General features: G+C 42.9%; 1 protein-coding gene across 1 annotated transcript; it reads right to left on the bottom strand.

Moving 5' to 3' along the window:
* Positions 1-713: 713 nt before the first annotated feature.
* PGK1 (phosphoglycerate kinase 1) lies at positions 714-25,959 on the bottom strand. Its single transcript, XM_069062504.1, has 11 exons — positions 25,741-25,959; positions 18,346-18,396; positions 15,760-15,915; positions 15,493-15,637; positions 8,586-8,689; positions 6,501-6,620; positions 3,949-4,063; positions 3,337-3,516; positions 2,701-2,878; positions 2,326-2,424; positions 714-1,250 (listed from the first exon to the last, which is right to left on the bottom strand). Exons 1-11 carry the CDS (start codon positions 25,803-25,805, stop codon positions 1,210-1,212), a joined length of 1,254 nt encoding a protein of 417 aa, XP_068918605.1. The 5' UTR covers positions 25,806-25,959; the 3' UTR covers positions 714-1,209.

Raw genomic sequence — 25,959 nt, 5'->3', positions numbered from 1 at the left:
CATGTCTGAATCTTCTTCCCCTCTGTCATCCAGACTGTTGCCAGCTCTGCTGGTTGGGGGCAAAGGCAGCATGGAAAGAACACTGGATTAGTTATTATATCAACATTAATATATCAAATGAGATAATACTTTTAAAAAGCGCTATAGCACTGTTCCTGGCACATAGTAGGTGCCATATAAATGCTTCTTCTCCTCTTTCCCCTTCCCCCTACTTCTGACTATGCCACTGTGTGACCTTGGCCTGGTATGTAACGTCTCTGAGCCTACTTCTCCATTTGTAAAATGAACAGACTTGAACTCACCACCATGGTTCTCTTTTAGTCAGATCTAAAGTGGGCTTCTATTCATTTATATATAGCCTCAAGTTTCCTAGCCATGGGACACCAAAAATTCGAATTTTTCAAATTTGTTTTGTTGTTAGCTTCTCTCCTTACTCTTCAATAGCCACCTCCTGTTTGGCCTAATCCCCTTATCTTCCACTGCCCCGTTAACTTGCCAACTCAGACATTTCTCAAAATTTATCCTTCTAACTTACCCATCAGCATATCCATCCCTCGGGTGGCCCAGGCCTCAGTCTGAGAAAGTAAATGGGAAACCACGGGAAGCTCTTTGAAAATGTACCTGAATACACTGAACTGTTCTAGTAGCAAATGGCAAAGGCAAATGGGCCCTTCTCCAGATCCCGCATGACAAAAAAAGAAAGAAGAAAGCAGTTTAATTGAGCTGGCACTTTTATGAAATGTTTATTTAACAGGTAACCTTTCCCCCCACCCCAAACTGGAGTTTCTTCTTGTTTCCATACTGTGTGTGGGTAATGACAAAAACGGCTGCTAACAAAGCTGAACAGAACAAACTATTTCAAGAGTATGGCTAACAGCGGCTTTAGCTTTGATTTTTCTTTCTAAAGGCAAAATATAAATATATGTGTATATATATATATATGTGTGTGTGTGTATATATATACTCTACAGATCACAACAATGGTTTAGACAAGCTAAAGAAGTTCAAGTGAGATCTGACAAGAGGCACACCCAGGAACCACAAAGGTGAGTTGAACTGCTTCTGGGGCTCTCATTGCCCCATCTTCTGGCCACTGGTTGAATCTTGAGGGAGAAACTTGCCTAATGCCAAGGAAAGGGACAGGAAGCACTGCAGAATCACGTCGGAAGGGCTGTGCACAGGAACCAGCAGGCAGCAAAGTGGCATCCATTAGACATTGCTCAGGGCAGCCACGCCAGGGAGGACTTTGCCTGGTTGGGGGAACAAGCACACGGGAGCGTTACTCTAGGCTCCCAAACAGCCCTGCCCTCCTCAGCTTTCCCTGGAAATGATCTTTAGTCTGTGCACTGTGACAGTGGCCAACTGTTTCACCTCCAAGATTCCCCATTATTCAACTGGATTATGGTACAGCGACAGCTTTCCTACAAAGACTGCACTGTTTTCCAAAATCCTTGGAAGCAAGATCATCCAAGTCCCATTTCTGTGTGCGGTGGGGGGAAAGCAGGGAGGGAAACGCTACATAACAAATGTGGTAAAAGGAACAAAGCACTGGAAAGGGTTGGAAAATTCCACCTTTAGTCCAGCTCCAGAAGATTCTGGCTTTTCCTCTAGACACTACAGTCCACCTCTAAACAAAGTCTTGAAAATCAATCACCTCTCAGCCAAACCGAGCCAGCAGTGTGAACAAAATTCCTACTAAATTACCTAAAGGGAACATCTACTGCTCATTATCTTGGTCTCATTAAATCCCTGCCAGAGTGCTCCTAACAGGGCCTCAGGTCAGTGTAAAATGATCCCAGCTCTTTCCATTTCCCGGACTGAGGGTTATAAGAAAGGTCAGCTTACATAGGCCTCTGCTTCCAGGCACATCTGCACATAAATCCCTACAGCAGATGTCTCGGGAGGTAGATAACATCTCAGCCCCTCTTAAACTATCAGCCTCATGGAAGAGAACAGCTCAAGGACCCCTGAACAGAGAAGGCAAGTTCAGGGGAGTAGAACATTCTGTCCAGCAGAGCACTGAGGAATTAGGGCTTTCTGTCAGGACAAACCTAACAGCATCAGATAAGACTACTGAGAGTCTAGCCCCAAATTACCATATTAGGCATTCAAATATTGTTGAAATGGATTTTAAAATAAAGATATCGGATAGATGATGCCAGACATGGAAGTACATGAACTTTCCACTAACCAGCTGACAGGAATAAATTACAGACTACCTACCTCCTCACATCCAAACCAAACTGCCTCCTCCTGCATTGTGCTCATTAGCTCCCCTCCCCAGTCCAGCCCAGATGGCAGAAGCAAGCACCGCAGACGACTTACCCTCCAGCAGCTCTAGACTGGCACCACCCCCAGTGCTCACATGGCTGACTTTGTCCTCAGTGTTCCATTTGGCACAGCAAGTGGCAGTATCCCCACCACCTGACAAGTGATGGGCAAGGGGAAGAAGAGAAAGAAAGCTGGGCATTAGCTGAGCATTGAGGATGAGGCAATGTGCTCTTCATACTCAGAAGGAAACTAAAGAATCCTTCCTTGGTTCACACGAGGGCATCTGAGCTCCAGACACTCATGTGGCTTTTGTGATTTACCCAGATAGAGCTAAGTGCCCTGACGAGGTTCAGCATAGCTCCCTTGGGTTTGGCCTAAGGAGCTGGTGCATCAGCTTACATGGCTAGGATTTGGGGAGGGTCCCTTTACCTATGATGGTGATGCAGCCCCTCTTGGTGGCATCCACCACATTGTTCATTAGCTCTTTGGTTCCCCGAGCAAAGGCTTCCCACTCAAATACTCCAACAGGTCCATTCCACACAATCTGTTTGGCACGGGCCACAGCTTCTGCGTACTTCTTGCTGCTCTCGGGGCCACAGTCCAAACCCTAAGAGGGAGAGATGAAAGCTGAGCCATGAAGGAAACGCACTTGGATCCAAAGGAGCCAGGAGCCAGGGCTTCTAAAGGACTGAAAGGCAGACCCAAAAGCGGCTACTTCCTTACCTTGTGCAGAAAGTGATACCAGGCTGGCAGAAAAAGAATACTGATTGCACTCATTTATTTGTAGTTTATCTCATAAAGAAAGACCAGGCAGGCTAATTTTATATATAATTTTAAACTGTTTGCAGATATGACCTTGCGGCAACACTGGGACCAAAATCAGGAGTTGGTGGCCCCAGTTCTTCAGCTGGCTCAGTGCCACCCTTTCTCACCCTTTTTGGCTGTTTCAGTACTGGCACTTTCTCTCAAGGGGAGCCCTACCACACAGCGGAACACTCAGTAAATAAAGGCTAAATAAACAAATTCCACTCTTGCCTCTTAGTGCCATCTACCAAGGGGTCTCACCATCCATCCAGCAGGGATGCCAGAGGCCAATGTGGCTTGGCCAGTCTTGGCATTCTCATCAAACTTGTCAGCTGTGACGAAGTCAACAGGCAATGTGATCTTGACGCCATTCTTCTCAGCCTTGACCATCAGGTCTTTGACAATCTTGGCCCCCTCTTCATCAAAGAGAGAAGTTCCGATCTGGGGAGCAGGACAAAAGTAACGAGGGGCTATTTGCTAAGGACATCTACACAGGGACAGTGCCCCATGGGACAAATGGGAGCTAACGCACAATGCAGCAAGAAAGGAAAGGAGCAAGCAAGAGGGGGATGTTCACGGGGATAAATCAAAGTTTGGAGGATGTCAAGGGTGATTCAGGCTCAGATTGGGAGTTTGGGGCTTTTTTTTCCTTTTAAACATGCATAAACAGCCATGTGTGCAGCTAGGTGGTGGAGTGAATAGAGCACCGGCACTGGGGTCAGGAAGACCCGAGATCAAATCTGGTTTCAGACATTTGGCACACTTACTAGTTGTGTGACCTTGGGAAAATCACTTATCCCCAATTGCCTTGCCTTCCCCCCTCCAAAAAGACAAAACCAAAACCCCCCCCAGCCAACTCCATTGGTTTCATACCTCCATATTGTTGAGCACTTTGAGAAAGGTAAAACCCATCCCACCACCAATGATCATCTCATTGACTTTGTCTAGCATGTTGTTGATCAACTGGATTTTGTCGGCAACTTTAGCTCTAGAGAAAAAACCAAAGCAGCAGCATCCAAATGAAGCAGTCCCCATCGACTCAGTGAAGTTAGAACATCACAACGGACACACTCTGGATGTCCCATGAAGAGGCAGTCAGCTGCCCAGTCACCCCTCCCCTCAAAAATCCCCTCTGGAGAGTGTAGACAGACCATGGACATCTTCTCCTCTGGGGTAAAATGAACTCATGGCTTGAATCGGCTCTAGGCTTTGTGGCCAGGCCTCCAGCTAGCTACTCTGGGGGTACTGGGCTAGGAGTATGACCTGGCTGCTGTTTCTCAGCTCCAATTTATAACCTTCAGCTTGCGTACTTTGTGCTATTCACTGATTTTGGAGTATTTAATGCTCTGCTGGACACTGGAGGCAAATACACTGCCCTTCCGGGATAAGGGCAAAAAGCCAAAGAACAGGGGCAGCCAGGTAGCACAGCAAGTAAGAGCACCGGCCCCAGTGTCGGGATAACCTGGGGATCGAATCCGGGCTCAGACACTTAGCACCCACCCAGCAACACCTGGCTGTGTAATCTTGAGCAAGTTACTTAACGCCAATTGCTTTAAAAAAAAAAAAAGCCAGAGAACAGAGGCAAACTTGAGAAGTCCAGCATTTCTTTCCAAATATCACTGAGAACAGAACTCACTTTCTTCATGTAAACTTCCCCACTTAGCTAAATCCCACTCCAGAGGACAAATTATTTTCTCCCTCCATCAGTACAACAAGGAAGGGCTGGGAAGACCTTTTCTTTTAGAAGCCCAAACAAAGAAAACTATCACTCGTCCTCTTCCTATCTTCGAGAGCTGTTTGTATGTCAGAGCACACAGAAATGCAGTGGAGGAGGAAAGAGAAAGGAAAGAGGGCAATGGAGATGGGCACTTTCTAGCCCTATGAAATTTGGGGGGAGAAATATTTTCCTTACAAAATTAAAAGGTGGTAAAAGACATAACCCCAAACAAGTCTAATCTAAGCAAAGAGATTCAAATCACAGACAGGGATTTCCTTGCAGGTCATGTATGTCCTGTATTATATTAATGTTCCAGTCAGCCAATGCTTTTCTTGAACTCAGAGCTGGAAGCTATACCTCTTAAAAAGATCAATACCACAATCTGATTCAGAGTTTGAAGAAGTCTCCCAGGAGGCTTGGGAAATTTTCACCAGCAGAGCCCATATTATATTTTGTTTGGCAGAGAATTCACCACAAAATACTTTACCAGAGAGACAATTTTTGTTTTAAAAAGAATGAGAAAGGGAGACAATTTAGCAGGACAGAAAGAAGCTGGACTGTGATGCTTTAGTGAGTACCTCAATGGCATGGACTATCTTTCATCTTTTTTGTATCCCCAGTGCTTAGCACAGGGCAAACAGCAGGCATTTAATTAAATGCTCATTGATTAGCCGACTTGAAACCAAAGCAAAACAAACTCTGGTGCTGACTTTGTTTCTACATCTTTCAGTTTCCAAGAACCTACTAGGCACCGTTAGGTGGTCTCCTCCCCAAAGGGAAAGGAAGGTGAAGGCCTAGGTATTTTAAAAGTCAATCTCAACTTGAGAAAAGCTTCCAGGTGGAACTTCCAGGATATTCATTCACTACTTACTTTTTGGGGAGACAAGAATGAGAAAGATAATAAATCCATCCCCACTAGAAACCTCCAGGATCCTGAAACTCTGTATCTAGGGTGCTTGGCACCTGTTGAGTGGAGCTTCTGATTTATGGGAAACTGCTCCACATTCCCAGGGTCAGTTTACACTGGGAAATGCTGCATGTTTTCTGTCCCATGGACTCTAACCATGCCCAGAAAGGTTGTGGACTCCCAGCCAAGAGTCTTGGAGCTGGCACACAAATGGCTTTGCCAAGGGTGGGGCTGTTACCTGCTCAGTGAAACTTGACCAGAGGAAGCTTCTTCTAGGTGGTCACTTTTAGGATAAAGTGTTAACTAAGAGCCAAGCAGGGAAAAGGAACCATTTGACAAAGTCCAGGGACTATACATGTAAAAATACATTTTCCAGCTCTTTCCACCAGGCACAAGATCTGAGATTTCCAATTTTAACCCAAGGACTCAGAGGTCTTTTCTGCTTGCCCATCTGCCTTCTTTACCAGGGTATGGTCAAGGGGATGAGAAACTAGAGTTTAAGAGGGACATTTTTTTCTTAAAACATTTGTAGGTGGGGGCAGCCAGGTGGCTCAGCGAGTAAGAGCACCGGCTCCAGTGTTGGGATGACCTGGAGATTGAATCCCGGGCTCAGACACTCAGCACCACACCCAGAAATAACTGGCCATGTAACCTTGAGCAAGTTACTTAACCCTGATTGCTTAATAAAAAAAAAAAAAACATTTGTAGGTGAAAGGCTCAAGTTTTCAAAGTCGAAGAGAAAACAAAAGGCCCTTCCCCTAACTTTCAGTCTACTGCACGAACTTGGAAAGCAGCTCTTACCCGCCCAAGATGGCCAGAAAGGGCCTCTCAGGGCTCTCCAGGGCTTTGGCAAAATAAGTCAGCTCCTTTTTCATGAGGAAACCACATGCCTTCTGGGGCAGATTCACTCCCACCATGGAACTAGGAGAGAAAGGACAAAGAAATGGCATTGAGGTTTCAGACAATCCCAGGCCTGGCAGGAAGCCCTTCTGGGATACTGTACGGTTGGAGCTTTCATCCCATAAAATAAGAGGGAAGCACGCTTTGAGTCTCGGACTCCTGGTGAACGCCCAGAGGGACCAGTAAGAGTACAGGTTCACTTCAGTCACGTTTCCTACATAACAAACCAAAGTGCGAAGAACCAGGGACCCCACGTGAGGCCTAAACCTAAAAATTGTGACATTAACTTAGATGTGAGCAAGGATTTGGCACAGAAGTGAGGACACATTCTCATCATTACCTAAAAAGAGTGAAACAAAAATCTTCATGCATATCTTGCTGGACATCACAAAGACTTAGAAACTTCTAAACTATCTGTTTTCTAGGGTTTAACTCCCTATGTTAACCAAGAGATGTGGTTTGGATACAGCAGGGGATTTTTACCCAAAGTGGAAAGGACATATGTGTGCATACCATACCTCCCAGCCCACCAGTAGATGTTTGCAAATAGCTCAGAGGCACTGTGCCTGGAACACAGCAGGCACTCCTCAGACACTTGTTCCCTTCCCCCTCTTTACTCTTTGACAGGCACTACTATGTGTTATAGCTATCTGGGCGTGTCATTATCATCTGGAGTCAAATGCCAGCTCCTCTAAGTATAAGCTGTGAGAGTATAAACTGTGAGCCTCAGTTTGCTTATTTATTAAATGGAAGACAAGGGTAGGTATACCAGGATGATCTCTAAGTTCCTTCCAGGTCTAAATCCTATGATCCAGTCCTCCAATCACTCTTATGCTCAAAACTCTCTGGACCAGCTCTCAGTGGCTTACTGGCTAAACGTTAGAACTCTTCTATCTGACATTCAGGGCCCTCTACAATCTGGCACTGTCCCCTATGTCTAGCCCCACTTCCAATCACTCTCCTCCACGAACCTGACACTCCATTCAGTCTGGACAATTTTCTGTTCCCAGATGTGCCTTTGCTTACAACGATCTCTCTATGCCTGCAACGTTCTCTTTTCCCTCTTTTTACCAACTGCCTTCTCACCCAGCCTCTGAAGGTTGCCTCTTCCAGGAAGTACCCCCTGATCTCTCATTAATAATGTTCTCTCAGAATTCCTCTCAAATAACGTCCTCACAGAATTCAGCCCTTTGTTTTATGTGTAATAACATATAACATCCGACAATATAATAAATAAGAGGCCTGAGGCAGCTAGGTGGTGCAGTAAATAGAGCACTGGCCCTAGAGTCAGGAGGACCTAAGTTCAAATCCGGCCTCAGACACTTAACACAAAAACTAGCCATGTGACCTTGGGCAAGTCACTTAACCCCAATTGCCCTCCAAAAAGCAAAAAGAAATAAATAAGAGGCCAGACTATCATTGGTGTTTGTATCTCCCTCTCCCTACCAGGCAGGCAAGGACAAGGTTTTTCTCTCCCTTAGAACCAAGCAGAGCTCTGCACTAACCCTAATTTTTTTTAACTGAATTGCTCTCCTAGGTGGTAGAGGACAAATCAAAGGTCCAAGAAGGAAGGCCAACCACAGGAAACAGTCCATCTAAGTTACCCAACCTATGCTGTTCTAAAGGATACAATATTACAACAAGCAGGCCAAAGCTCTCTCTGTGATGACTTAGACACTCAAGTGCAATAAATAATTAGCTAGCTGATGACAGAGCTGGGGGTGATTTCTCAACTTATTTCAAAAAGCATAAGCTTTGAACTCCTGCTACTTCATGTGGGGGAGAACTAGCTTTCTCTTCAGGACTAGCATTCTCTTGTCAGATAACTCCATCAATGTTGAGCTTTCATCGTCCTTTTTGGTTCAGGAAAGCCAAATGTGAACCACGGATGGCTTTATCCATATCTCCTGGCTCTAAATACCATGGATCTCAACTTTTCTCCCTCCCATCTTGAAGACAACACTACCAATGGAAGGAACTGGGTACCTGTGGGCACGGTGAGCAGTACCAAAAGCATCATTGACATAGACGTCCCCCAGCTTGGAAAGGGATGCTTGGAAGGCTTCCATTTTGGCTGGCTCCGCTTTGATCTGAGAAAAGAAACACAAGGAACATCAGAAAGCAACTGAAAAAAAAATTTTCCTACCATTATTAAATGTTTCTTAGAAAGAGAAAAGAACAGAGCACAGGTAATCTTATACAATTTTAAGGACCTAGGAGAGGTGGGTATAATTTTTTTTAATTACCAACATGATCACATGTTCTCTTTCTTCTCCTCCCCCTAATGTTCTTAATCTCTATGGGATGATGGAAAGAGCACAAGGCTTGGAGTCAGTTCAAACTGTCACTAGCTGTGCATCCTGGGAAAAGTCACTTCGTCTCTGAGGGCTTCAATTTCCTCACCCATCCAAAGGACTTGTGTGTGGACTCTTAAGAGCTCAGCCTCTGAGGGGGTGGACCTGAGTGAGCCAACTGTCCCCTTGGATCAGGTGCTAGGTTTTCTGGCTTCCATTCTCATTTGAATATATCTGCCTTTGCAAAAGTCATGATTTCATTGTTTGTCTCACAGAAACCACTATGTATTGAGGTGCTTCCTGCCTGGTACAGAATCCCTCCCAGAACTGCGGCTGAGACAAAGCAGAAGACAACAAGGATGGTTTTGCTGACTGCAGCTACAGATGACAGAGTTGGTTATGGCTGTCCATGGGCCAAGAACAGAGACTCAAAACAAAGAAATAAAAACTAGGACTGGGGCTGCTAGGTGGCACAGTGAATAGAGCACCGGCCCTGAAGTCAGGAGGACCTGAGTCCAAATCTGGCCTCAGACACTTGACATTTACTAGCTGTGTAACCTTGAGCAAATCACTTAACTCCATTTACCTTGCCTTTCCCCCTCAAAAAAAAAAAGTCAACCAACTGGAACTACACAATCAAACCTTAAGGAAGAAAATAATTCCTTGAAAACTAGAACTGGGCAAGGGGAAGTTAATGACGATCTAAGACACCAGGAAATAATAAAACAAAATCAAAGAAATGAAAAAATGGAAGAGTAAGTGACACATCTCATCAGCAAAACAACTGATCAGGAGAAAAGACTGAGGAGAATATAGAATAGTCGAACTACCTGAAAATTATGATTAAAAAAAAAGAATCTTAATACAATATTAAGAGGGGGAGGGGAAAAAAGAACAAAATAAAAAGTACACAGCAAAGAACAAAAGAAAACAAAGGAAGCAAAGATGAACAGCTCTCAACACGAGTATAATTTATCATACAGACTTTCTTGAAATGAAAATTTATTTTTACATATTTTGAATCCTCTTATGCTCTGCCATGTGCCCCAACATGCTTTTTTTTTCTTTCTTTGGATTTAAGTCCCACTATTTAAGTTTATGATGTTTTTGTTTCTTTTCTCTATTCTGTATTTGTGTTCTGGCCCTTGAGTCCTTAAGAGGGAACAATAAAAATATATTTAGAAGAATTTAAGAGTCTTCGAAATTCAGAAGAAATAAAACAGTAGGGTCACAAGGAGAGAGGAGAGGACAAGGAAGGGATCTTTGGAGGGGAGGGTGAGAGAACAGATAAAATTGGGTAGAGAAGGGTGTTTAGATTTATGGGAATGGGAGGATAGGGGAGGGATCCTTGGACGGGGGTAGGCAAGTAATAGGAGGGGCAAGGTAGTGGATAGAAGTGAAGTAGAGGAGGCAAGAGGGACAGAAAACAAAAGAGATATGCACAAAAACAAAGATCAGGAGTAGAATATGTTTAGGAAAGTTTATGTCTATTATGTATGTATATATCTATAGCTATAGAGAAACATCTGTAACCTTCTGGGGGGAGGGGGAAAAAGTAAAAAAATACGCAGCAGAGAACAAAAGAAAATTTACAAGGAAGGAAAGAAAAGATGGACAGCTCTCAACACAATGAGTATTATCTATCATACAGGTTTTCTTGAAATGAAAATTCATTGTTACACGTTTTGAATCCTTTCTTATGTTCTGCTAAGCACATGACATACTGGTTTTTTTTTTTCTTTCTTTGGATTCAAGTCCCAATATTCAAGTTTATGATATATTTTTGTTACTTTACTCTGTATCTGTGTTCTGGCCCTTGAGTCTAAAATAAATTTTTTAAAAAAGAATCTTAATACAATATTACAAGAAATTATCAATGAAAATTGCCCTTAAATTCTAGAACAAGAAGGCAACATAGAAATAGAAAAAAAAAAATCACCAATCACCGCCTGAAAGAGATCCCAGGAGGAAAACTTACAGGAATATTATAGCCAAATAAGGAGAAAATATTGGAAGCAACTAGAAAAAAACAATTTAAATATCATGGGGCTACAATAAGGATTACACAAAACCTAGCAGATACCATGTTGAAGGACTGGATGTCTTAGAATACTACATTCCATAGAGCAAAAGAGGTTGGGTTAGGACCAAGGGCAACTTACCCAGCAAAATTAAGTATAACCCTGAATGAAAAAAAAAGGTCCCTTGACAAACTCAAAGACTTTCAGGTTTTTGTGACAAAAATTCCAGAACTTAAGGAGAAATCTGACATGTAACATGCAGAAGAAATATAAGGGTAAATGTTAAAAGATCAATTATAAGGAACTCAATAAGGTCAAATTGTTTACTTTGCATATGTGAAAATATTAGCAGCTTTCTTATGATTGTCATTGTTTAGGTAGTTTGAAAGAAAGGCTTGGGCTAAACAGTATGATGGGACAAATTCTAAAAAAAAACTGTAGGAAGAAAAATGAGCAATTATCTCATACAAATGAGGCATAAAAGGAAAAATTGATACAGAAGAAGCTAGTAGAGGGGAGATATATATCTAGAAGGGTAAGAAAAGTCTTCTAAATTCATAAAGAAGACAGCAAGGGGATAGGATGGGGGGAGAGGATAAAGGAGGGACTCTTGAACAGGTGGGTAGGTTAAGGAATAGGATGGCAAGGTACTGGGTAGAAGTACAGCAGAGAAGTGAGGAGAGATAGGGTAAATGAAATGAGAAGGATATTGAGGAAAAAATAGGTGGGGGAAAATACACAACCAAGTAATTGTAGCTTAAAATGTGAACGGGATGAATTTACCCATAAAATGGAAGTGGATAATAGATTAAAAATGTGAATTCAACAATATGCTGCTTTCAGGAACCATAAAAATGAGATACACGACAAAGATAAAATAAAGGACAAGAGTAGAATTCAGTATGTAAAAAAAGCAAGGTTAGTAATCATGATCTCAGACAAAGTTAAAGTTAAAAGAGATTTAAATCAAAAGTGAAAAATAGATATAAACTACACTCTGTGTCAGCAATATTATTCAATACTGTTTTAGACCATTTAAAATATCTAGACAGTATAAAATACCTGCCAAAATAGACACAGGAACTATATGAACATAAACTTAAAACATTTTTTGTACAAATAAACTCAAATCTAAATAACTGAATATTTATTGTGAGTAGGTAAAGCCAATATAATTTTTAAATGACAATTTTACTTAATCTATTTATTCAATGTCATCCCAATTAAATTACCAAAAAATTATTTTACTGAGTTAGAAAAAATAATAACAAAGTTCATTTGTAAGAACAAAAGGTCAGGAACTTCAAAGAAACCAGGGAAAAAAGATGTAAAGGAAGGAGATTCAGCAGTATCAGACCTTAAACTATATTATAAGGTGAGAGCATTTGTTGAACTATAAAAAGGATAATTTTGATTATTTTAAAATTAAAATTTTCTTGTATAAATAAAACCTATGTAGCCAAGAACAGAAGGAATGCAGAAAACTGGGAACAAAATTTCACAATCTCTCAGAATGGATGTGAATGGGTTGGAATACTGCTGCAGTGTAGGAACTGGTTGATTTAGAAAAAACATGGAAAGACTTAAGACTTATGAAGGTAGATGCTACCCATCTTCAGAGAAACAGATGATAGGAGGAAATATGTATAGTATGGCCTTACATATATGTGTATGAGTGTATATATTTATAGATATCTATGTATATGTATATATATCTACATTTAACTGTAGCCATCTTTAGGGGGAGGGGAATAAAATAAAAGTACACAGCAGAGAACAAAAAAAAAACAAGGAAGCAAAAAAAAGTTGGGGAGTTATGAAAATAATGTGTAGTATTTATTATATAGGTTTTCTTGAAATGGAAATTTATTGTTTTATATAATGATTTTTATTAACATTTATAAATTTACATTTATAATATATTTTATATTGTATCCTCTCTTATGGTCTGCTGTGTACATGGCAATTTTTTTTTCTTTTCCCATTTTGTATTTAAGTTTAAAATTTAAAAATTTACCAAAAAAGGAGCTTATCTTCTAATGGAGGAGGCAAGAAGCAAACAACTAGGCAGGTACAAGATAGATACAGAGTAGATGGAACACACTAAGGTGAGGGAAAGGAATTAGAAGCTGGGTGTCCTGGAGAAGGCAGGATTTGACATGAGTCTTGAGGGAAATCAAGAAAACTAAAAGGCAAATGAGGAAAGAGAGCATTCCAGGGAGGGGAAAGAGTCAAAGCAAAAGCACGGAGATGGGAGATAAAGTGCCATGTTGGAGAAACTGCAAGTAGGTGAATGTGTGTGGGGGCCAAGGCGGGGAGGTTCTGAAGGTTCTGAAGAACTTTAAATGCCAAACAAGAACTTCTATTTGATGATGGAGCTTAGAAAGATCACCTTGGCAGTTGAGTAGAAGATAAGATTGGAGATCCAAGTAAGGTGTGATGAGAGAGGGCCCAAATTTGAGTTGGGGAATGAAGAGAAGGGGGAATTCTAAGAGAGATGTTTTGAAGGCAGAAATACTTACAATATAGAACAGTAAGAAGATTTAGGGTCAAAAATCCTTCTTCATAACCACCGTCTGTGACAGGTAGCTCTAAGGGGCAAGTACTATCACCATTTTTTGGTTAACAGTGTTCAAACAGACACTAAGCCTGGGAGCTGGGAAATGAATCCAGGCCTTCTGGTTCCAAGACAAGTATTCTCATCTCCTTTACGATATGACCTTAATTAAATTCTCCTAAGAAAAAGGCATGGGGATCCCTGCCCACTTGGGACTGTTCAAATAAATGGAGCACAAACATTTTAGGAGAAAGGTGCCCCAAAACAGTGGTGCCAAACTAAAATAGACGTCTGATTGCTGCAGTTGCATACTGACTTAGAAAACCACAAATTAACATTATCTATTTTGTGCTGCATTTGGATTTATTTTGTTAACCATCTCCCCATTACATCTTAACCTGGTTCTGGACATCTCCCCAAGTTTTGCGAGCATCCTCAGCTCTAAAGAGAAGGTATGACCACCTCAAAGCCTTCTTCTAGACGAACTTTTACTTTGCTTTTGGAATGGGAGAATCTAAATGAGAGGTGAAAAGCCCTAGTATGCTACATAACTAGAGAGCCAACTTGTAGATTCCCCCAAAAGCAATGCCCCAAGATCCTCTTTGGGGTTGCAACTTGCTTTCTGCAACTTTCAAACTCTGAAGTTGAGTGTCTTGGGTTTCAGTGGGGAAAGGGCACAGCACTGTAGGTCAGCCTTCTACTACTACTGTAGCAAGATGAAGCCAAAGATAGGCAAGGGCAGGAGCAGGGCTACTGGTGCTAAGAAAAGAAACTGCTTAATAGCAGGCACTCCCTGTTGACCTTAGGAAAATGTCAGCTGTGCAAAATGAGACCAAGACACTTAGCCTGGAACTTCTTTCTGCTTGTTCCAAGACCTTAAAAGCAGAAACTGCTTTTAAGATTTAAGATTACTTCTGGCTCCTCCTTCTAGCCATCAGGTAAGTAGAAAATGATCCCAAGGAAATTAGCTCTAACCGCTGCCCTAAGTGCCAAAGCCTGGCTTTCTGATCATATTGTTCCAATCTGTGTAATAATCTGGTACACAAAGAATCAGGAGCACCAACTATTGTTCCAGTAGCAACAAACCTTCCACCAGTCGAACTCCTCTACCTCAAGAGACTCAAGGTTTTCTTTCTGTAAATTGGAGGAAATAGCCACTTCTGCTTACTTCAGAGAGACTGAGAAGGAAAATGAACTTGGGTAGAAAGGTGCTTTGGGCTCTTTGAGAGAAGAGCTCTAGAAATCCTAGGTAATCTGGCCAAGATCACATCATTCACCTGCCTCCTCTGTGCCCCAGAGATGGATATACCAGGACTGGGGGACTCAACTCTCCACCTCAATTATTTTTTAATAATAACATTCCCAACTACACTAGGTTTCATTTCCTTTTCCAAATGTCAAGCCCTCTGAGTTTCTTCTCTTTCCAAAGGACAATACAAAACACCTTCCCCATTACACCCCAGCCTCTTGTTTTAGAGCCCTGCCAGAAGAATTCTCCAACCCTGAACTGTGTGGAAATGTTGCTCAGCTCTGCTGCAGGTCTGGCCTAGTCACTTACCCAATAAGACCCTGCACTTGCTCTCCCGTCGGACACCCCACATCAGAGTAAGCATTATAACATCAGGAATCATGCCCCAACTCCCACTACCCTTCCAGAGTGATTCACAGCAACAAGGACAATAATGCTCTGGATTAGGCTTAAAGCATGGTGTGTTACAAGGTGCTTTCTAAAGGGAGCACCTTGGGGCAGTTACATGGTGCACTGGCACTGGGAGGAGCTGGATTCAAATCTGGCCTCAGACATGTACTAGCTATGTGCCCCTGGGCAAGTCACTTAACCTCAGACTGCCTCCCAAAAACAAAACAAAAAGAGTACCTTTACTAACAATGTGTGGACCTGAATGGTTTAGATATATTTATCTGTTTTTAAAGCCACATGAGCCCCTACCACTCTGTATATACCCATCCCTTCACTTTCCACTATCAGATACAACTTTCAAGGTCCAAACCTAAGGATTTACCTTGTTCCCAGAAGCATCTTTGCCTTTTCCTTCTTCTTCTACGTGGAAGCGAAGATTCTCCAGCAAAATGATAGACCCGTTAGGTGGGTTAGCACAGGCTTGCTCCACTTCTGGGCCCACACAATCCTTCAGGAACAGAACATCTCTGGGAGTTAAGAAAAGGATGCAGAGACCTGAGTGGACTGCAAGCTAGGAAACTGGTGACAAACATGCCTACCAACATAGCCCAGCCAGGAGACCACCCAGCACCCAGACTCCAACACTTACTTGCCCAGCAAGGATTTGAGTTCCGCAGCCACGGGCTCCAAGGAGTATTTGTCAGGCATGGGGATGCCATCAGGTCGGCCTAAGTGGCTCATCAGAACAACAGACTTGGCTCCATTATCCAAGCAGTAATTGATGCTAGGAAGAGCAGCCTTGATTCTGTAAACCAAAAAAGACAGGTCATTCCTACAAAGAGATCTCTCCTACGAGTTAATAAGGACCTTTCCCTTCTCAAGTCCCTCCATGTTTCATGCTCTTCTAGAATAACAAGTTACATTTTATCCTGATCCTCTGATTACCAGCAGACTTTTCCATCATGTGCCCATGTGACAGATAGAAAATACCTGAAAGGGATAGATTCAGGGTGATAGGGAAGGGTAGAGACTTTTTTCCCCTTGTAAGACACCTTTTAATGTTAAAAATAAGTACAAACCAGAAATATCAAAAAAATTAAAATAATGCCACTTTTTGTGTCTGTTACTTTCTTTAGTAACTATGTATAAATTGATATACATAATGTTAGCTCATTTGGCATATTCAGAACCTGGTTTATTTACACAATAATCAAAGTGACCTACAGAACTTATTTTTTAGACACTTAAAATTAGATTTGTAGATGCAGAGACAGATGGAGGAAGCTGCATGAGAGCTTAAGAAACTAGGGAGGGTAAGGGGCTGCTAGGTGGTGAGGTGAATAGAGCACCAGCCCTGGAGACAGGAGGACCTGAGTTCAAATTCGGCCTCAGACACTTAACACAAAAAACTAGCCATGTGACCCTAGGCAAGTCACTTAACCCCAACTGCCCTCCAAAAAGCAAAAAGAAAAAGAAAAAGAAAAGAAACTAGGGAAGTTAAGCCAAGAAAAAAGAAGGGTTGCTATCTAGAAGAGAGATAGGAATCGGTTTTAAGTTTGGCCAAACCTAAACCAACAGCAATAGGGGAAAGCCACAGAGGCAAATTTCAGCTCAATAATAGGGAAAAGTTCCCAACAGAACAGCTCTAAAATAGAATGGAGCATTATCTTTGGTTGTTTCAAGCAAAGGCACGGACGCCCACTTGTAGAGGATTCCTGCTCAAGTACAGCTGGATCCTCCTGAACCCACTGATAGGCCATGATTCTATAAATAAAACTTCTGTCAAGTGCAACTTGGTCTTATCAGGGTCACTTGCTATAACCATTTTGTTCTGATTTTCATTTTTATAAATTTCACGGACTTGTGAAAATGGGAGGACTACCCGGACAAAGACAGATTTTTTTTAGCCTTTCACATAGTCGTTTTTTTTTTTTTCAGAATCTGGAGTTATTTCCAGAAACAGACTTCTTTCGAGTACTCCAGAAGATGGAGGAATCCAAAGACAAAAAAAAAAAGGGAGGCTGGATAAGGAAAAGGCCTCATCACCTCGGTACAGCCATCCCTGCACCAAAAGCCTCAAGACCATATTCTGCAACATCAAAGTCTCTTTCCAGCCTCAAAGTGCCAAATGCAGGATCATCTACATTTATGTCTGAATCTTGGATTCAGGAGCACAAATTATTCTTGCTTTGCAACAAAATTTGGTCAATTTTTTAAAACAACAAAATGGTCATAAATCGGTGATTTTTCCTTGGGCCATCTAGGGGAAAAAAGTCTGATCTAAGTATACTGACTGATTCAGGTAGAGCAAATGCTAGAATACATAACAATTTTCCTACTATGTACTTTTTAAATACTATTGTGAGACAATGATGGCCAGAAAGCAAGACATTGTAAGTATTCATCATTCTAAACAGTTAAAATTGTCCCAGTGGGGAGGTACAGAAGAGAAGAGGCACCTTCATAAAAACAAAGGGGCAGAAAAGTGCCTCCCCCAACCTGGAACTGTTTTGGTTATTTTTTTTCCATCTCAGACTGTCATATATCCAAATCATGATACCATAAAGCAAATGGGGAGCAATTGGATGGAAAAACAGCTCTCCGAAAAGACTCCATAATGCTATTTTTGGGAAATCACATGATTTTTTACAACAGATGCTCTGAACCTGGGGTCTGTGGATAGACTGGGGGGGGGGGGATGCCAGCAATGGAATCATGAACATGGATAGGGAAAAAAATTTGTTGCTGTTCAGTCATTTCAGTCGTATCTGACCCTTCATGATCCATCTAGGGTTTTCTTGGCAGAGATACTGGAATGGTTTGCCATTTCCTTCTCTAGTTCATTTTACAGATGAGAAACTGAGGCAAACAGGCTGTTACTTGCCCAGGGTATCACAGCCAGATTTGAACTCAGGAAGATGAATCTTACTGATTCCATCCATTGATTGGGCTACTAACCTCCTGTTTCCTTTGTAATTCTATACATTTGATTTCATGCATCGAAAACCATTAAACATCTGTTAAGCACATACAAAGTGCCAGGCACTGTGCTGTGTACTGGGGATAAGAAAAGGTAGGAGCTTACAATCTAATGATTCCCATTATTCTAAGAGACTGGCAGACTCACCAGATTGCCACAGGGGTCCATGCGACAAAAAGGCTGAAGAAGCCCTGCCTTTCACACTCCCTCACAACCCTAATGGACCTCTGCAGGGAGACTTTGTAGAGATCTTACCTCTGGTTGTTAGTTATCTCTTTGTTCTTCATGGGAACATTAAAATCCACCCTGCAAAGAGAAAAAGTTGAAAGGTCAGGCACCACGAACTACAGGTGGGTCAGGGCCCTTCAGAGAAGCATTTATATCAACTGAAAGTACCAAAGCCATCTTAATTCCTAAGTTGCCAGACTTCCAAGGATAAGAAAACTTGAAGCATCTCTGCCTAAGCAATACACATCAGTGCATGGTTATAGTATCATTATGAAGGTGACCAGCTATAAAATCAGTTCACAGGGGTGAAGTTTGCTGCTCTCTCCGAGTCTTTATAGGTATGATCAATGAAAATGAAAGGTCAAGAATTCAGCAGGGAAATAAAGAGCCAGACTAAAAGAATGTCACTCCCCTCTGGATTCTTCCAACCACTGAGAAGCCCTGGGATCCTGAAATGAAGGGAGAATGGTACAATGTTCACAAATTATCCCTCTCCAGTCACAGCAAAAGCAAGACCCCAGGCTGGCCCTTGCACCTCAAGGGGAGATACTGGCAAACCTACTTTACTTAAGTAAGATAAGAAGTGATTGTTAACGGTCACATGCACCAACCCAAAAAACACAACACTTTCCTGGTGCTTGCCCCTCTACCCACTAGACCAGGCCTCCTTAGCCAATTTTAAAGAACTGTGAATTCTTTTTAGTAACAATAATGACTGAGTCTTGTTGTAAGGTTAAAATGAGATGACCTATAGATTTCTTAGGACTCTTTGGGACCTCAGCCTATTTTACAGAATAGAGCCAGAGTTGAAGAGGGCTTTAGAGGAAACTGAGACACAGAGCTATTAAGTGACTTGGCCAGAGTCACACAGCTGTTAAGTATCTGAAGCAGGCCTTCCTGACTCTGAGTCAAGATCTCTATCCACTATACCATGCAGTTTCTCGGGTTTCTATCTGCCTAAAAACAGCAATGTGGTACGGTGAAGCTTTCTCTACAAGCATATGCTGTTTCCTTGGGTCCTCCCTCCAGTGATGCAAACTGGAACGCTTCTTGAACTTAGCAGATGATCCTTGAGAATTCCCACAGCCTAAAGATTCACCCAGTCAGGACGTCTGAAGCTCGGCTGGTTATCAGGCACCAAGCCCTTCCCTGGCTTACTAGGCCCTACCAGAACTTGGGGTCCGCTACTGTGATAGTGATGGTTCATATTTCCATAGGGCTTTAAAGGTTACAAAGCACGTCACACTACCATCTCCATTTCTCTTAAGCACCCCATGAGGAGAGTGCTCTGATCTTAATTTTACAGAAGACGCTGAGGCTAAGAGACATTCAGTGGTCACCCAAAGTGTCTCAGGTGAGGCTCTGACACAGGTCTCCTGTCTCAGTCCATTTAAGAACCCAGAAATGGCTGCTCTTTTAAAAATCTATTCAGGTAACTCAACCCTAACTAAGAATTGGTTTTGCCTAACTCTTTTCACTAGTGGGGGAGGAGGATATGAAAAAATGACTAGTGTCAAAGGAAATCATATTAAGAATTTGTCACAAATTCAAGGGAAGGGAGTAGTGGTGGAAAGGAGTACAGAGTCTTTTCTTGAAGCCTAAGAAATGCAGAACTACATCGGGGAAGGAGGAATTCTGGATTCAAGTATATACTAAATGGCAGCCAGAAATTCCAGAGTGGTTCAAATGAGAGATAAAACTCAAGAAATTTGGAAGAAAACTCAGTCAGAAAAGAAAACTCAATGAAAAACCTAAAATCAAAATGAACAGAGCAGGAAAAATCAAATGGCTTGACTTAGGAAACTTTCTTTTTCAAACTATAGCCTGCTGAGGAAAGCGATCTGTATTGCAGCAGGTGGTCCCAGGTAATCTGATCATATCTCAAGTAACTCCTTTTAAATATCACAGACAAGGCACCTTGCCAGCTTTAAGTTCACATTTCAAAGAGGATGAAGAGTAGTCTATTTTAATGATTCATTTTCCCACAAAGTATGCAGAAGGCCCATGGTGAAAACACTAAGGGCAAGGCATTAGAAAGAGAGCTAATGCTTCCCTCTCCTCCTCCAATAAAGAATTCTATAGAGGAAAGGAGAGAGATGTGAATTACTTTCTGGTACACTAGAGGGCCACAGTGTCAGGCAAGAAGTTCATGTAGTGGATTCTGACACTCTTCCAGCTCCAAACTCCTATAACGGCCCTTCCCTCATCAACGTCATAGCCTTACCTTTCCTGTTTTCTCAAAATCCCTTCCACCTGATTCCCCTTATTCCCTCCTCCCAATCTTCTCAAGCTATGCCAAACGACTAGAGAAGCCTCTTTATTCCATGTCATCTGGCCCAAACACCTGAAATCTCAACCCTTCTCTAGCATCAGCTTCACGTTTTGGGGGGGATGGCTTCACTTCTCTAACCTTTTGTCTCTTCTCCTGTAAAATGAAGTGATTTTAAAACTGTAAAGCACTATATTAATGTAAGGCAACCCTATCTAGTTGGATAGCAAGGCTTACAGAGACTTGTTTTACCCACAGTGTTTTCAGATTCAGGGGATAGAGATTTTGGAAGGGAAGGGAATATAAGAGAAAAAATACCTGTTTTTAATGGGACAAGCTAGGAAAAATGGTTGCTAGGCAGAGTTATTACTTTAAGATGACTCAAGACGGGGTGGGCAGAGACAGGTCAGCAGGTCAACACACTAATACGCTGTTAGCGGAGCTATTCAATAATTCTGGAAAACATTTTAGAATTATTTTTTAAGACTCTCAGCTGCTTGTACCCTTGGACCAACTACTCCAGTAGTAACAGCAAGTTTTTTGGGGTAGCAAAACCAAAGAAAAACTGGAAACAAAATGGGTACTCACTGATCAAGGAATGGCTACATAAATTATGTTATATGAATATAATGGAGTCTTTTATTGCACCTTTGGAAATGATGAATTTGAGTCATTCAGAGAAACAGGGGAAGACTTGGATGAATTTCACAGAGTAAGGTAAGCAGGCTCAGGAGAGTGACATGTATGATTATAATAATGCAAATGAAAATAACATCAAAATAATTCAAAATTCTAAATGACATTAATGACGGACCCTGGCCCTGAGAACACATGAGGAAATCTATTTTTCTCCTTTCCATAGAGGTGGAGGACACTACAGGGGCTAAATATGGCATGTGCTATCAACTGAAGCTGTTGCCACTAGTTGATCTGGCTTAACAGATTTTTTCTTTTCATTTTTTTTTGGAGGGGGGGAGGAATGATATTCTTTAGGTGAAGGGGCCATAACCAGTGATGGTTGTGATGTAAAAAGTAAAAGATATAAATAAAACTTATTTTTTAAAATAAGACAGCTCCAAATCAGGGGTGTGCTGATATTTACAGCCTGAATATGAACAAGACGCACTTTTAAGTTTAACCTGCATTATTCAAAGTCTCTCCATCACTTTCTTCAATCTAGCACGTCAACAATAAATCGAGTCCCGATTTTCTAGGGTTGGCCATTAAAGACTGGTGCTTCCCTGAGCTGCATCAAGCCCTGATCCAAATAATATTCTCTTTCTACCAGTTAAAAACAAGTCAGTTCTGCTTTCATTCTCACCCTTGCAGACACTCCTGTAAATATACAAATGTTTCTCCTAACTGGTCAGGGGTCAGAGTTCACCTATAATACCCAAGCAGCAGACTAGTATTAATCATTGTCTCTTTAAAAGACCTATGACATGCTGTCCAGTTTTCCTTTTACTGTGTTGAGGCAGGGACATGTGGGTTGAAAGGCAAGTAGATTCATGAAATCAGGTGACTAATACTGCCACATGCCAGCCAGAAATTCAAAAGGGGGAACATAAGCTAGGTCTCTTGATGGGGACCAAAGCCCTAGGTCAATCACTCAAACCTGCTTCTAGAAGATTCCTAGGTCTAAGTAGCAGAGCAGGCCTAGTTTTCATCTTGGCTCTGGCTCTTCCTCCACCTTCCCCTCTGGACTGCCACAGGCAGGTTTCACCTCACTTTAAATCACATCTCTCCCCCTCCCCCCAAACAAAATTGGGTTTGCCTTTCATCCAGAGAGGCCTGAAGTTCATAATCTGAGTTCTCTAGCAATGTGGTACAGGTGAAGGCCTGGGAGGGAGGAAACAGGTTCTGTTCTTTACTACTAACAAGTCACAACCTTCCACGTCTATAAAATGAAGTTTCATTAAAAGATCTCTAAGCTCGGCTGCAGTTCAACTTGCCTAATTGTCTGATTCCCACCTCTATTACCCCACCCAAGCAATAAATCCTCTCACTGGAACACACACAGCAGACTCAGAAAATTAACAAATGTGCTGCCAGATGAGAAAAGGATGAAAATCCTTTTTTCTCCCTTGTAGTCTCAGTTTCTTTCTCTGCAGCTTCCATTCCGGCTTCCACTTTCATCCAGAATGCATCCTACAGATAGTCTGTCAGGTTACAGCATGCCAGAGGGGAAAAAAAAGCAAAGAAAATGAAGAAAGAGAGGTGCTTACAAGGCGGTAAAGAGTTGTGAGGGGAAAGGAAATGACATTGCATAAAAGTGGCAGTAGAAAGTTTACTCAGAGGGTTGGGAAGACTGAAGGGTGCTGTAGTGACATGGCCACTGAGTCACTAACTGGCTGCACTTTATTAACCAAATTTGCAGTACAAATGGTCAAGCTACATATCCCAAATATTATTCAGATTTAAGTCAGGGGACCAGAAAAGTGGGCAAACTTCAGTTCTCTTTGCTGGAGAGGAAAACCAGGCAGTCAGGAGATCGGGGCCCTGGGCTGCTGCCAGCAACCACCATAGGAGCAGAAAAGCAAAAGGGAATTGTGCTGGCAGCAAGCACATGGCTGAATGAGCCTACTGAAAAAGTGGGCCCTGTCCCACAATCCCAAGTGTGATTCATTATTCAAAAGACCTACACAAATTGGAAGAAAACGAAACTTCCAGACCTCCTCAGCAGCCAAGTAAATACAATGTTCTTGACCACAACCTTTGGTGAATAGAGGCAAGGTCCTGCTGCTTCAACCTGCCCAAGGATCCAACAATCAGGAGACCAGGGATATAGACCAGTCTCTGCCACCAACTAACAGAGTGACCTTGGACAGGTCACTTTCTGTTGGGGACTGGCCAATTCCCCTCATGCCCTGGCCTAAATTAGGAGATACTTTGAGCCCTTTGGAGTTAGATGTTTATTATATCAGGCCCAGGGGGAAAGATAAACAGGTTCCACTCTCCTCAACTCCAATCTGGTTAGTTCTAGCAATCAAAGTTCCATTATCATATATCTAGGGGCTAAAGAACAACTGCCTGGCGCTGCAGATAAGAGGCCAGCCACCCCCATGTCCCCATCCTACCCCACCTGGCTGATGCATGAACCACAAGAAAGTGGAAGTGACCTTGAGAACCCTTGAGCCTAGAGATGGGGTGAGAAGGACAAAGGACAGAAGAAAAGCCTCCAAAATGATTGTATGTGACCCTCTACCTTTCTGTGTCTCTGGCAGAAGTCTCTAGTATACTACACAAGCACTTATGCTCCATTATCTAGGAGGGGCCCTTATATAAAAGCAAAGCAGCCAACAGACTGACTGCATGTCTCCAACTAAGTCAGAGAAAGGTGGACATCAGAAAATGTTTCTCAAGAGGTTCTAGGCTGCTGGATGATTCTGATGGGGAACGGCAACACCAGAGAGGTCATGTGTGGCCCAACTTAGCCAGAGCTAAACTAGAAACAGGGAGTTAAGCTAAATGACCTCCTCGGGTCTCAGCCAGGATTAAAATCTGTCCCAGTTCATTCTCTTTGCTTCCAAATAAATGTCCTGCAATGCTGAAGGAACAGCAGGTTGAAGGGGGCTTTCTACTGCTTGATGTCTGTTAATATCCAGATCAGAAGATTTGCCCAAACTAGGAGAGAGCCTGAACAACCAATAATCACATACTAATCTGTCAATCAAGCATCTCCCACAAAGGGAAAGATGATGCACTGCAATGCAATATGCGTATATGGACTCTTTTAGACCATGAGAAATCAAACTGTTCCACAACTCAATGTCTGGTTGCAGTTTGCTCTTATGAACCCAGATTTGGGGGGGGGGGGATGGGGGTAGAAAGGGTCTAAGAAGTTATTCTACTCCACCCTCTCATTTTAGGAAGGAAGAAACTGAGGCTCAGAGATGTTACCTACCCAAGGTCACATAGGTAGTAAGTGGCAGAGCCCGGTCCTCTAAACTTAACTGAAGCTCTCTTCTAAGCCAAGCCATCATTCCCATTCCTTTTTTCTACCCAAAACCCTGAAGGGGGGGGGGAGGGGGGGGCTATTCCGAAGATTTCAAGTCCAGCTACCAAGACACAAGGATTAAAAAAAAAAATCACCTCACCCTTCGAAGCTCCTTTTTTCTTATGCAAAGTGGGAACAGTAATACTTGTCTTCCTACCACAGGAGATTGTTTCGAGAAGCAAATTTATGTAAAACACTTTGTGAGCAGTTCCAGGAGAGAAGAAATGCTTGGCAACAGAGTAAATGGGGCACAGGAATGTCAACAGAAACAAGGTAAAACAACTCTGAAAAGAGTGCTGCATCTGGAGGCAGAGACCCTGGGTCCATTCCCAGGCTACCATTTGCTAGCTTCGGGACATTGGGCAAGTTTCCCTTCTCGTCTCTGAGCCGGAAGCTTATTCAATTGAAGGGGTTAGGCTGGATGACCTTTAAGATCTACCCCACTCTAAAACGATTATGCAAAGATTCCGATGGAGGAAAGAGAGCAGACCCAGGGGTTCGGGGACCCAGGGGTTCCGGGATGAAGGCTTACCTAAAAATTACCTCGTGTTTCCTAATCCTCCTCACGCAAATGCACCAGCCCGCCCGCAGCCCAGCCCAGCAAGACAGAAGGCTTGTTACACAAGCTTAGTGGAACATTCCCGGGTAGCACCCCGCACCCCCCACCCCCACTTCCATACGTCTTAATTTGAAGAGCTCTGAGGCACTCTCTTCTTCATGCATCCTCAATTTCGATACAGCAGCTGAAAAAAAAAAGGTGCCTCTTTTTCTCCCGGGGGAGGGGGTGAGGGAAGAGGCTGGAGGGGGGGGAGGGATTCTTTATGTAATACATGGAGCCACGTGTGTCCCGCTTGGGGGCAGGGGCAGGACGGAGATGACCTTCTGAGGGTTCTCCCAGGAGCAGAGGTCCCAAATGGCCCTCAGGGTGCAGCCAACGCCCCACAGAGCGAAGGATGCCGACCCCAAGGAGGCTGCATAGGGAGACCCAAGGACAGGATGAGTCCAGCGAACTTAGGACTCAAACACCAGGGATGCCCACACCCTGACTCGCCCGCGGGCTCGCTCCTGAGTTAGGGGGACCTCTGGGGGCCCCGGAAGGGCGCGGGGGAGCCAGAAGAGGAGGCTCCCCGGAGCAAGAGCCGCCGAGAATCATTACCTCATGATGACCCTTTTCCCCTTCAGGTCCACCTTGTCCAAGGTCAGTTTGCTGGAAAGAGACATGTTGGCGGTGAGATCGCGGAGCGGCTGCGGCTGCGGCTGCGGTTGTGGATGCGGCTGCGGCTGTGGATGAAGTCGAGCTGCTGGAGCCAGACAATGCTCTACACACCGGGGTCAGCGCCTACTGCCTTGTGCCCAGCGCCGCGCACCTCGAGGA

Source organism: Petaurus breviceps, unplaced genomic scaffold (genome assembly GCF_028583685.1).
Source record: "Petaurus breviceps papuanus isolate PSGF00001 unplaced genomic scaffold, PetGlider_PUasm1.0 90459, whole genome shotgun sequence".
NCBI lineage: Eukaryota > Metazoa > Chordata > Mammalia > Diprotodontia > Petauridae > Petaurus > Petaurus breviceps.
Note: the sequence above shows the minus strand (reverse complement) of the source record. Positions and strands in the feature narration are given on the sequence as shown.

What these genes read in the sequence shown, in the direction of transcription:
- PGK1 (XM_069062504.1), bottom strand. Translation starts at nt 25,805, where the DNA reads ATGTCTCTTTCCAGCAAACTGACCTTGGACAAGGTGGACCTGAAGGGG. An exon ending in GGGAAAAGGGTCATCATGAG is followed by an intron (nt 18,397 to 25,740) that starts GTAATGATTCTC and finishes TTCTCTTTGCAG; the next exon opens with GGTGGATTTTAATGTTCCCA. An exon ending in AAGATGCTTCTGGGAACAAG is followed by an intron (nt 8,690 to 15,492) that starts GTAAATCCTTAG and finishes TTCTTTTCTCAG; the next exon opens with ATCAAAGCGGAGCCAGCCAA.